At 34.2% G+C, this 13,463-nt stretch overlaps 2 protein-coding genes across 10 annotated transcripts in view; both read right to left on the reverse strand.

The window, feature by feature from the left end:
• Nucleotides 1-13,463, reverse strand: part of LOC137249034 (uncharacterized) — a 139,067-nt gene that overhangs the window by 6,864 nt on the left and 118,740 nt on the right. For 7 of the 9 annotated variants that reach the window (XM_067780121.1, XM_067780123.1, XM_067780117.1 and 4 more), the window contains 2 exons: nt 12,792-13,373; nt 11,248-11,628 (listed from right to left, as the gene is read on the reverse strand). In XM_067780121.1, coding sequence (XP_067636222.1) covers nt 11,248-11,628; nt 12,792-13,373 — 963 coding nt within the window. Of the gene's footprint in view, nt 1-11,247; nt 11,733-12,791; nt 13,374-13,463 lie in introns of those variants that run through there. The other 2 variants (XM_067780126.1, XM_067780124.1) reach the window with 2 other exon arrangements.
• LOC137249039 (uncharacterized) lies at nt 9,903-11,240 on the reverse strand. The gene has a single exon (XM_067780146.1). It carries the CDS (start codon nt 11,224-11,226, stop codon nt 9,973-9,975), a length of 1,254 nt encoding a protein of 417 aa, XP_067636247.1. The 5' UTR covers nt 11,227-11,240; the 3' UTR covers nt 9,903-9,972.

The raw sequence follows: 13,463 nt of genomic DNA on the forward strand, positions 1-13,463 counted from the left end.
TATCGACTGACCTAGCCTGCAAAGCCCTTGGGCTTTTATACGCTGCACTATCCTCATATCTGTGTAAAGCTCATACAGCTCATCTTTATACCTCCTTCGATACTCGACGCTGTCCATGATTCCGAACCATGCATCAGGACAGGTATGACGAGCGACTTGCAGAGCGTCATTTTTGGTCGTCGAGAGAGGATTTTACTTTTCAATTGCGTATTTAGTTCAAAGTAGCGCTTGTTGACAAGAATTATTCTCAGTTTGATTCCTAATCTGACATTGTTTTGCTGTTACTGTGTAAAGTGGCATTTCGATGCCACTTAATTTTGGGCATACAGCCCCTCGCGCGCCCACACACGCAAAATAAATAAACACCGCACTTGCTTTAATTTTAGTTACTTTTTTATTAAAGTTCTCTTATGTTTGTTTGTTAAGTTGCTTTAAGTTTTATTTGCACAATAAATGTTTAGTTTTAATAAACCTAGTCCTTAGTTATTTTATTCTTAGTTTTATTAACTACGCCGTTCTTTCTCGCGTGTATTGCGGCAGCCGGTTCACTTCAAACTCTCCCCAAAAACTCAAAACTGCTGACGCTTCAAAGCAGCCCTGCCGCTATGCCAAAAGTGCATAGCGGTAAAATCGCATGATGCAGTGGCGTGATAGAGTCGAGTAACGGAAGATTCAGCCAATCAGAATTCTCTCCGTCATTCGACTCTCTCACCCAGTAACACCAAGTGCATACATGCATGGTTGCATGTGGGGGTGATGCCAGCTATTTTAGTTTTTAGTTTTATTTTAGTTTTTAGTTGGCTGGCACTACATGACGCTACATCATCCCCCTTTGGAAAAGAAGAATTTGGCAAGGTGATCAGTCTTGCCAGATTCTTCTTTAGGCTTTACTAGGGTTAAGATATAAATTTATAAGAAAATGAAATATGTAAAAAATAATGTTTTTAGTTTGAAGTGAACCGTTACTATTTATATGCTTATTATTAAATTGAGTAAATATATATTTATTAAGTATTTCAATTTAACATATGAATTTTGTACATTAGGCCGTATTAAGAATTAACATTAATAGTTTGTTTAGTTTGGCTTTCATTGGCGTGTTCTTAAAGTAGGTTTATATTTAAAGATTATTTTCGGCTATCAATTTAATTAATTTTTTGTATACGATTTTTGTGTACAATTTTTTCAATTTTATTAATTTCATCAAAAATTTTACATTTGGTCCATCGATATTCTTTATTATGTAGGGACCTTGATATATATTTCTATGTTTATTTCTCGGTTCTGTTTCCACTAAAACCCTATCATTAATTTTAATTTCTAAAGGCTTAGCCGTTTTATCGTATAATTCTTTATTTCTAATTTTATGTTTACTAATCAAATTTCTTGCCATTTTATGAGATTTTTGCATTCTATATTTTAGTTCTTTTGTATAATTTTCTACGTTATAGATCGGATCGATTTGTTCCTTTTGTAATTCATGTGGCATTGTAGATTTTCTGCCAAATATTAATTCGAAAGGAGTAAATTTATTATCAAAAACCGAACTACTTGTAGTATTATGTAAAAATGTAAAATACTTCAAATACGTATCCCAATCTGAATACGTTTCATCTAGATATGCACGTAAATATTCGTTAAAGACTCAATGGTTTCTTTCAACAGTACCAACAGTTTCGTGGTGATAAGCTGTTGAGAAATCATGATTAATTTTTAAAAGTTTTGTTAATTCCGAGAATAATTCATTTTTGTATTCCGTCCCTAAATCGGATCTAATGGCTCTCATTGTACCATATGTTAGTATAAAGGTTTCAAAAATAGCACATGCGATAGTTTTTGCTGATTTATCTGGTACAGCTACTGTTACCAGGTATTTAGAAAAGTCACAAATCATAGTAACAGCGAACTTGTTACCATAGTTTGATTCTGGAAGTGGACCTATTGTATCGATAATCACTATGTCAAATGGTTTACAGGGTGTTGGAGTAAGGACAAGATTTTCTTTTGTTTTTGGTCTCACTTTATTTAAAAGACATTTATTGCAATTTTTCACAAATTTCGCTATATCACGTGTCATGTTTTTCCAGTAATATTTAGTTCTTAATTTGGCATATAACCTTTTTGTTCCGCAATGGCCTCCTAACAGTGGATCTTCGTGATAAATTGTCATAAGTTTTTGTTTCTGTTCATTGTCTGTTACGGTCTCTACAGGGTCCGTCAATATTATTTGTAATGATTTTATAATTTCATTTCCGCGGATTTTAAAATTCGTAATTGAAAAATTATTGAAAAAGATATCATTTTTTGGCCATTCTAATTGTTTAATATTGTGATTGTCGGCTGCTTTTTCCAGCCTCGAAAGTAACTCATCTAAATTCGTTATTTCGTTAACAGTCACGAGATTAAGCAAATTGTATTTTTTGTGTTTTAAATGCGCATAAATTTGTAAATTGAAGATCTCCTTATGTTTATTATATTGTATTGTTGATTTTACTCGCGGTATCTTTTTTGAAAAATCGTATGAAAATTTATCATAAACTTGTACTTTATTATCGTTAGAGGTCGTATCATTTAAACTTATTTTTTCATTTTGTAATTCTTGTTGTTTAATTTGTGATCGCGTTTTAACGGGTAAAACGTGTTTTGTCGAATCTTTAATCTCGTCTATACTTATACGCGAAAGAGCATCAGCCACAACATTCGATTTTCCTTTAATATATTCAATTGTAAAATTGTATTCTGATAAATCTAATCTGATTCTAGAGAGTTTCGAGGAAGGATCTTTCATATTGAATAGATAAACTAATGGTCTATGGTCTGATTTTACCGTGAAATCTGTACCGTAGACATACGGCCGAAAATGTTTTATAGCAAAATGTATTGCTAAAAGTTCTAATTCTATGATTGCCTTTTTTCTCGGCTTTATTGAAAGATTTTGATGCAAAGCAAATCGGTAAGTCATTATCTCCATGCTTTTGGCTTAATATAGCGCCACAACCACTCTTAGATGCATCTACAGTGATAATAAATTCTTTTGAAAAATCAGGGTATTGTAATAATTGAGGAGACATTAATGATAATCTTAATTTTTCGAAAGCATTTTCGCAAGCATCATCCTAAACAAATTCAACTTTTTTTCGATTTAGACGATTTAAAGGGGCTGCCAGTGACGCAAAGTTAGGTATAAAACGCCTATAATAATTTGCAAATGCAACGAATCGCCTAACAGCGTCTTTGTCTTTTGGCTTATTGTATTTTTTAATTGCGTCTATTTTTGAGTCATCTGGCAGCAGGCCTTTGGAGGTGCATTTATGGCCTAAAAAAGTTACTTCAGAACGAAGGAAATTGCATTTGTTGGGATTTAACTTTAAATTGAATTTTCTACAGGTTTCGAAAACTTTTTCTAAATTTTTGAGGTGATGTGTCTCGCTACATCCGATGACGATAACATCGTCAATGTACATAAAAGCTTGATTTGGCGAAATGCCTGAAAATGCTAATGACATCATACGTGAAAAAGAGTTTGGTGCTATATTTAAACCGAAAGGTAAAACTTTCCAACGAAAAGCTCCTCGATCTGTACTGAAAGATGTAACGTCTCTAGAATTAACATGAAGTGGTATTTGGTGAAAACCAGAAAAAAGATCTAAAGTCGAAAAATATTTGGCTCTGCCAAGATTGTCGAGTATGTCGTCTACGCGTGCCAACGGAAATTTGTCTGCGATAAGCTTTTTGTTGACTGCTCTGAAATCAACGCACATACGGTAAGACTTTTGGCCTGTAGGATCCTTTTTCGGCACCAAAATTAAAGGGCTGTTATAATTAGAAAAGCTGGGTTCTATTAAATCATTTCGCATTAAATTTTCGACTTGTTTATTAATTTCTTCACGTTGTGTATATGGTAAACGATAATTTTTTATATAGACTGGATTTTTATCAGTTAAACGTAGCTTTTGTTCGTAAAAGTTATTTAAAGTCATACGATCAGTTTTTAAAGCGAATACATCGGCATATTTTAAGCATAAATCTAGTAATTGTTTTTGAGCATAACCCGGCATTTGATTTTTCAAAATTTTCGTTAATTCCTCTAAGCGTTTTTGATCTTTTGAAGTTTCATTGATTTTGTAGACATTGTAGTTGGTGATATCTTCCGTTACGATATTGCAATTGTTGACATGTTTTACTTCGTCAGTAATATTTAAAATTTTTATAACTGGATTATTTGTGTCAACAATGCACTTTGCCGTAAAAACACCATTACAGATTTCTTGCGAGTCTACAAAAACAGGATTATCGCATTTTGGTAATTTAAATAACCGATAAACTTCACATCTCGGAGGAATAACTAAAGAATCGTTACTTGTGCCGTGTAAAATTGGTATATTTGCGTTATCTAATCCGGTATTAATGGTTATGCTATCGCTTGCGTAATTAATAATGCATTTATTAAATTTTAAAAAGTCTTTGCCGAGTATTCCTGAAGTCTGAAGGTATATTGAAATCGTCGTTAACTACATGTAAAGTATGCGGTATTAAGAATTTATATGCAATTAAGTTGGTTTTTAAGGTTCCTAAAGTTGAAATTGTTTCAGGCGTTACGCCTGTTATGTTTGTTATTTCGTTAGTATTAAAGTTACAATTTTGAGATAAACTTGAAATTTTGATTAAAGAAATATCTGCTTGAGAATCTACTAGAAAAGTACATGGTTTGTAGGAATCGCTACATTGAAGTTCAATAAAATCTGAATAATTAAGGTTCAAGCAGTAGATGGATTTTAATATTTTTGAAGAAGATTCGTTTAATTGTCTAAATCGTGATTCCGATCCCCCAGTGTTCGCTCCTGAGGGTCGTTCACGTTTAAAGCGCGTACATTGGCATTACTTCGTGAATTTGAACGTCTATTATTATTAGCCATATCGTTACTACTACTAGGCTGATTGTTTCTATTAGTGCTATATCTGTCATTATTACCTCTATTAGAATTATTGTACCCGTAATTATTATTGTTGTAATTATTTCTATTTTTATTGTTGAATCTCGCATTTGGATTGTTGTATCTATTATTGAAATTATTACCTCTATAATTTCCTCGAAAACTATTTTGCCAATTACCACGAGTACGGAATGCTAGTACTTGTCTCTCTTTTACCTCATTATTACGTTCGACTATCATTTTTGCAACTACGTCTTTTGAATCACTGAAGGTAGTTGAAGACAGGATGGATTTGACCAATTCTGAACGAGTGTTCAACCTGCACACATTCACTGTTTGCTCTACGGCCATTTCATGTGCCTTGGCTTGTGTCATACCTTCAATAATCAAAGAACGTTCCAATGCGTCGGATAGTTCTTCAACGCGCTTAGCAAAGTCTGAGTAATTATTATTGATGACATGTAAAGACGCGATTTTACCAGAAACAACTTTCGAGTTGTCGGGTTTTATTCTATTTCTCAAGGCAGTCTTTATGTCATCGACTGAATTTATTACGGTTGGTAATGCTTCGCGTGCTTTTCCCTCAAGTTTGGATTTCAAAAATGCAATAAAAGTACTATTTAAATTTTCATCTGAGAAGACTTCAATTAATTTTATTTTGTCGATAAAAGATTCTAATGCCAGTGGATCGCCGCTGTAGTTGTCCCTAATAATTGAGGCGCAACTGGTAATGAACACCTTTTTCTGTTCTGAGGTTCCATGATTGAAATATTGTTATTCGATTGTAAATCTGAAGAATTATTTGTTGAAGGCAAATTAGAAGAATTTGAAGTAGAGTGAGAATTGGAAAAGTCAGTTCCTGACTGAAAATTGGAAGTGCTAGTTAGTAGGTTGTCTGAATTATTAGACGAATTTGCTGAAGGCTGAGTGTTTATAATATTAGTTACTGACTGAAAATTTGAAGTATTATTTTCTGCGATATCTGAATCATTAAATCCTAAAAAATCTTCTTGACGAGCTAGTGAACACCTTCCTTTAGGGCTTGATTTATCGCTGGAATTGCCCTCAGAATCGGACATGTGTTTGAAACAGGGTAATTTTATTGAAAATTATTTTAAGAGAAAAAATTTTGTAAATCAGGTAAATATTTTGTAAATATTATTTGAAAATCCGGTTAATATTTGTCGCGTTTGGTATGAATTTTATAAAATGGTAAGTCTGGTTAAGAAAATTATATAATTTGTTTTTTTTTTTTTTTTTTTTTTAACAAAGGAACATCCGGTCTGCGGATTTTCTCTAAATTATAGGCTAGAGAAATGCCTACCCCCCTTCCGTGCCGAACTTAGTCGGACTTACCGACTGTCCCCCACTAGGTTAGCCCCGCTAGCTAACCAATGGACAGGTTGTCCTAAAAAGGACACTTGGTCTGTGGTTTCTCGCCCCCCAGAATGGGCTTTGCAAAAGGAAATAGGCAAGCGTGTTCCGGTTTTATTTATTTTGTAAAAACCGAAACAGGCTGGTATATTTTTTTTTCGGACTATTGGAAAAAAATATAAAAAACCCGCACTTGTTTCCACAAGCCTAACCAAAATTTTATTTTTTTTCGAATATACGGCGATGTTTACGTCCACATCGCTTTATATTGAAAGTATGAAAAACGTAGTTTGTATCACGGACGCACTGCTTTCTATCAATCTTCTATTATATTGCGGACGCACCGCTATTAATAAAATCTCCAAACTGTTTCACGAGAACATGTATATATATAATTTCTACAGCAAACGAAACGCTTTGTTTAAAATTGTAGTTGATGAAAATTTTTTTTTTATTTTTTTTCATATTAAATTCATGTGTTATATAAAGGCAAAAATTTCATTTTATGGCATATCATTATATATGTATTAGTGTATGTAATGTATTAAGACTTTTTTTTTTGTATTGAGGGGATATGTTTCTACGTATTTAAACTGTGAAATGTTACTTGTAAATGTTTACAAAAAATACTATTAATGGTTTGAAAGCATTTGAGAAATATTTGGAAAAAGTTATATTTATTTAATTTTTGAAAACCGCAATCGGTTGATTTTCAGCATTTCTAGGCTACATAAAAATAGTACATAAACCTTTGTATGGCGCTTACGATTAAAACAAGTATTTGAAAATAAAATACATACTTTGCTCCTTCCCTTGATATTTCGTGGTTCATCTGCAGGTTGACATCTTCACCGGTACCTTTTAATTGTATGGCTAATGGGTGTTCCACGCCTTTCGAAGTGTGATGATAATCTGCCTTTATGTAATTTTCATTTGTTTCCAGGCAAGTGATGAATTTTGGATGATTTTTTTTTTGTTGAAAAATTTTAGAATCCATGTATGTGTTTCGTAGATTTCTTTTAAATGTAAATGTTTATTGTTGCCATTAATTCAGTTTCTTCGCTTTGAAATCTGTTTTGTTTTTTTTTTTTTGTGTGATTGTGTAATTTTGAAAATTTTTTTTTTTTTGCTTTAATTTTTCAGTTTTTGATTTTTTTGTATTATTTCCAGTTTTTTCAATTTCTAGATTTTGTACTTTTTTGTAGATTTTATATATAGTATATATACATATATGTCTTTTTTTTTTGGATTATTTTTGTAGTTTTAGTTCAGTTCACCCATATCTTTGTATATTTTGTTGATTTAAGCATATTTTGTGTAATTGTGTAGTTTACAAATTTTTTTTTGTAGGTTTTGTATTTTTTGAAGATTTTCCTTTTTAACACTTGAGTTCGTTTAAACTGTATTATGTATGTACAATGTCGCGCCGTAATTTCGGAGCTCTAAAACGACACCGCAATTTCCAATTTTTTTCCTTTGCGAAATTTTTCCATCGACGCCGCAACTTAGGAATTGAAACGTAATTTTTCCCATATTAAGGTAGCAAACTCTCACCACCTTCACTTTTATTCGGTGAGAAACCATCACTGTGATAATGTTGATATTTAAAAAAATGTTCAACATATTTTTATGGCAAAAATTATTTTTGGAAATCTTTTGTTTCTGCGATTCGCAATCAATTTACGTTTTTCCACGCCTACTTTTTGGTATTAAACGGTATCAACTCCCCATGGGACTGTACTACGTTAGGCACAATAATTTTCACTGCTACTGTCTTCTGATATCCCGTTTCGTGGATTTTCGGCACCGTCATTCGGTTATTAACGCGAAGCGTAGAAAATTAGTATATATATTAAAATATGCTGCACTTTGAAATAAAAAGTTTTGGCGATTTTCTTACACAACAGTTTTTATTTTTTCCGAGTTAAAACATGGAAAAGAATCGCATTATTCTAACAAAAAAAATTCTTTCGTTGCGAACGCATGTCACGGTCGCCATGTAAAGTGGCATTTCGATGCCACTTAATTTTGGGCATACAGCCCCTCGCGCGCCCACACACGCAAAATAAATAAACACCGCACTTGCTTTAATTTTAGTTACTTTTTTATTAAAGTTCTCTTATGTTTGTTTGTTAAGTTGCTTTAAGTTTTATTTGCACAATAAATGTTTAGTTTTAATAAACCTAGTCCTTAGTTATTTTATTCTTAGTTTTATTAACTACGCCGTTCTTTCTCGCGTGTATTGCGGCAGCCGGTTCACTTCAAACTCTCCCCAAAAACTCAAAACTGCTGACGCTTCAAAGCAGCCCTGCCGCTATGCCAAAAGTGCATAGCGGTAAAATCGCATGATGCAGTGGCGTGATAGAGTCGAGTAACGGAAGATTCAGCCAATCAGAATTCTCTCCGTCATTCGACTCTCTCACCCAGTAACACCAAGTGCATACATGCATGGTTGCATGTGGGGGTGATGCCAGCTATTTTAGTTTTTAGTTTTATTTTAGTTTTTAGTTGGCTGGCACTACATGACGCTACAACTGCCGCTTCCGAAATATACGAAATCATGCACATTCTCGAAATTATATCCGTCAACAGTGACGACATTTTTTAACTTCAATAAAAGTTAGTCTGATTGTTTGCAAATTTTCGTAAAAGATATAAAAAATCTACACAGCGTCATTTTAAAATCTACATAAATGTCAACGATATACGAAACCTGTTTAAAAATTACGGATTGACTGGAGATCGTTGTAATAGATTTACAAATGTTTGCACAACATTTTTGGGAGGTCTCAAATTTCAGCCAACGAGTTCCGAAAAAGCAATCGGTAGAAAACTAAAATTCATGTGAAGCAAAAATAAGAACTGCGGTGCAGAGACTGGTATCGACGAAACCCCCCGCAACAAGAACGGTTTATGTATACAACAAATACTAAACCGGTCTACGTTTATCATACGATTTATAAATACATGCTTTATCGCTGTGTGCGCCCTCTATTCAGGAGATAAAAAGTATGGAAAATTGTATACAGTTGTTTTTTCGCGAATCGATTACAATAATAATATAATATAGCTAATGTAGACAGCCTAAGAATTTAAAAGTCTACACAAAAGTATTCAATATTCAAATACCGATTACAAGAAAAAGATAGGAATGATCAAGAAAGTTTAAACAATTAACGGCAATGCTGGAATTTTTTTTATAAAAGTATTTGAAGCAAGCAAAATAATCAAAAAATTGCGATCATAATTAGAGGCAAAAGACATCAGTACAAAGAATAGGCACATTGGAGTTTTTAAGCCGTCACAACAACCAAAAGGGAAACATAATTTCAAACGAACGACAAATGTTCGATAAGGGAGCACAAGTTTCGAAAATGTTTTATCGGTTGGTTATAAAAATTTTGTTTGTTAATAATAATAATTTTAAAAATGTATAAATTATAATACATTTACAGACCCATTCATAAAAGTAACATATTTATTTGTAAATATTTAATTTCTAACTCAAAAATAACACATGTAGTACACATACATAGTTACAGTCTAAGCTACGACAAAGCACTAACTAGTAGGTAGAAGGTGTCTGTATTCAAATTTCAAATTTCTTTGTATGATGGAGAACACAGATTTGCCATATCCACATTCGCGCTTACGCATCCAACTTTTAAATTTTCTTCTTAATATCTAGCTCCTCAACCGGACCATCGATATCAAAAGTACGCACTGGCTGCTTCTGCGTAGTTGGCTTGCGCTGTTCAAGTGTTTTCGAATCCAGGTACTTTTCAAACGATGTCAAACTTTGCTCAACTTCATGACACATTTTTTGATAGTTCAAAGGTATAGATGGATTAGCGATTAGCTCCTGCATAGACCAAACTGCATGATGTTTATTCTCATCACTCCCGCTATTAACCAGCGGCGACTTGCTGGCAATACTCGACTCTTTTAAAATACCTAATCTGCTTAGAAAACTAAGTTGTGGTCGTTCATGTGGCGTTATAAATTCTTCCATAGCATTTGGCAGACGCTCAACGTCTTCAGCAATATTTCCATTCTCATCTTCGACATCATCTTCTTCGTCATAGTCCTCATCGTCATCGTCATCATAAATGAAATCTTCGTCATCCTCATCTTGTTCCGCTACATCGTCCAATATATCACATTCATCCAAATCATAATCGTTCAGCATATGCGCATATTTAAGACGCGCTGATTCTGCATTCGCTTCGGGATCGTAATCGCGCGCCAATACCTCGAAACGTGATTGCAATGGCAAATCGATGGGATAAGTGCCATTGTAAACGATTCGTTTTTGCGGCGAATGCGTGTAATGGTGGTGCAGAGATGATTTTTTATTGCTGCTTAAGCTAGTATAATTGGAAGCCCCGCGCTGAGTGTGCAATAGGGAGTTAAGTGGTTTGGAAGCATCAATATATGTGCTACTCGTTTGCCGATAGGTGGTAAGCGTTTTATTAGATTGAAGAGCAGCTTCCAAGGGCAATGCTGAGATGAACGATGTGCCTGATGTGGAAGCAACTGGGGTTTGGTGTGCACTCGTGGATTCGGATGTCACTATATTTTCGACCCTACTACCTTTATTACTGCTACTACTAACATTTCTACTACTACTGCTAGCTTTAGTACTTAATTTATTAACACTGTGTAAAGGTGGAGGTAGCCCTAGCTTATTTTTTGTCCCCTCTACGCCCTCCACAATTTGTGGCAAATCGAAATTAACACGCTTTATGTGCGCACTAATATTCGAAGTTTTACTCGAATTCGTATATAATTTTTCATTAAATACATTAATATTTGTTGCAAGCTTTGGTTGTTGTTCTAGCTGTTTATGCGGCATTTCATTTAGTATTTGTTGCGCTGGCTGCTTTATTTCAATTTGCTTTGAGTGTTGTTGTAGCATGTCAATATTTGATTTACTTACATTTGGCAATGTACTAAGAAAAGATGTGGTTTGTGATGAGGATTTTAGTTGTTGTTGCTTCTCCGAAGAACTAGTTGTACGCTGATTGTTGATATGATTAATATTAGCCTTTTTCGCAACAAGCGTTTGTGGACCATCATAACTGTTATATAATTTGGCTGCTGCTGGTGTTATTTTTATTGGTTGTTGTTGTATTTTATGGCTACTCTCCAATGTTGTTTTATGTGCTTTAGTTGTTGGCATATCCTTCGCGAGCATTTGCTTTAAAGCCAATATTTCGCTGGATTTTAATTTCCGTTCAATATTTTTTGTAGAATCGTAAGGTACGTGTTCTGAAGCAGTTTTTGTTGTTGTTTCTAGCGCTAAATCATTCGCAGCGTGCTGGAGTAGCACGATTCGAAACCATTCCAGTAAATGTTATGGTAAGCATGCGTACAAATTGGTATTAAGATGATATATTTGAGTAAAAGCTAATCAGATTGTTGCTAAATATGTAAACAAGTAGTCAAATAAAGTGAAATATTGGAAGATTATTTACAATCTACACTATTTTCACAAAACACAAAGCTACATCATTACTGTTGTTGTTGTGTTAACAGTGCTTCACCCCATTCAATAGGTACTACCACTCAAAAAATTGTTTATAACGGGAGTCCAAGGAATCTGGAAGTTTCAACAGGGTTGGACCATAAAAAGATGGTTGGTCTCATGTGGGGGCACATCCCATGCGGGGCATACATTACATATGTCGGGGTTTATTCTGTACAAGTAAGAGTTTAACCTGTTACAGTATCCAGAACGCATTTGGACCAGAGTAACTCGTGCCTCCCTTGGTAGTCTGCTTTCTCTTTCTGCAAGGGTTGGATAGTGTATATTGATAACGGGGTTTGCCAGGCGCGATTTAGTGAAGGAGTTTACCGATTATGTGTGCTTTAGGCTTAGGGCCACCTTATGTTTATCTGGAACAAGCGGCTGAGTAGTCCAAAGCGGGGCTACATCAACATTTGTTTGCTAGGTTGTCCACGTTACTAAAAACAATTAACGATTACCACATTCGGGTAATATAGAAGTCTACATATATCAGCAACATTTTTAAGCGCGTTCAAACTCCTCTGAATATTTGACACACATTTCTAAAAGTCTATAACAACTTTAAATGCTAAAAACTAGTAGACTTTATACACAAAAGTCTCTAAAACCCGAAAACGGTTTGAAATGGTATTTAAAATCACTGACTAAAATCCTTGCTTACCTAAATATTAGAAATTCCACCAGATATTTTCTTAGAAAATGCTACCAAGTCTACAGATAAGTAGCGCAGTGGCTGCTTTAAACGAAGCAAGACTTTTTCCGCAGCTTTATTTTACCACTTTAATAATATCGGATTGAACCAACAAAATTTCTTTCCCCCGCGTTTGGTGAATGCTTTAAATGAATACTATGAAACTGTAAAAATGTTTCCACATGCGAACATAGGACATTTTCGTTCTTAAAACTACACTAACTTGGAAATTTTAAATGAGATTTTTTAACTCTTCACTTACCGCATCGCCATAGCTGCCCTGTTGTTGTTGTCGTTCTTGACCCCAATAATCATATGAACCAGCATTATTTTGTGTATCTACTGCTTCTGTGCCATAACCTTGATAAGCTTGCTGTTGTTGTTGTGGCTGAAGTTGTTGTGTTGGATCATAATACGGAATTGACGTGGGTTCTTGTTGTTGCTGCTGTGGCTCAGGCTGCATATAATGTTGTTGCGATTGTTGTTGATTATAATAAGCATATGGATCGTTGGCATCTGCAGGCTTTTCAGCCATTGCATCAGTCGAGTGTGCTGCATTTACTTGCTGGCTATTGTAATCAGCAGCAACTGCTGTTGGTTGCTGCTGCTGGTGATTATAATCATTATGTATGTGTTGTTGTTGTTGTTGTTGTAGCTCTTGCTGTTGTTGCTGCATTGTGTCAGGATTATAGAACGTAGGCACTTGTTCTGTATTGCTGTGATTATTGTATTGCATATTCAGCGCATTAAATTGTTTATTCAGCTCCACAAATTGTTGATCGATTTGAGTTTGAGCGTCGGGTATTGGATCGTAGCCAACTGCAGCAGAACTGGTGTAAACGGTCTAAAACAAAATATTTTTTGTTATTTTAACAAAAAAGTGAATCATATGTTGCATTAAATGATATCAAGAATTGAATAATACGCGCAGTTA

The sequence above is a fragment of the Eurosta solidaginis genome, chromosome 4 (assembly GCF_040869045.1).
Source record: "Eurosta solidaginis isolate ZX-2024a chromosome 4, ASM4086904v1, whole genome shotgun sequence".
In the NCBI taxonomy this organism is placed as follows: Eukaryota; Metazoa; Arthropoda; class Insecta; order Diptera; family Tephritidae; genus Eurosta; species Eurosta solidaginis.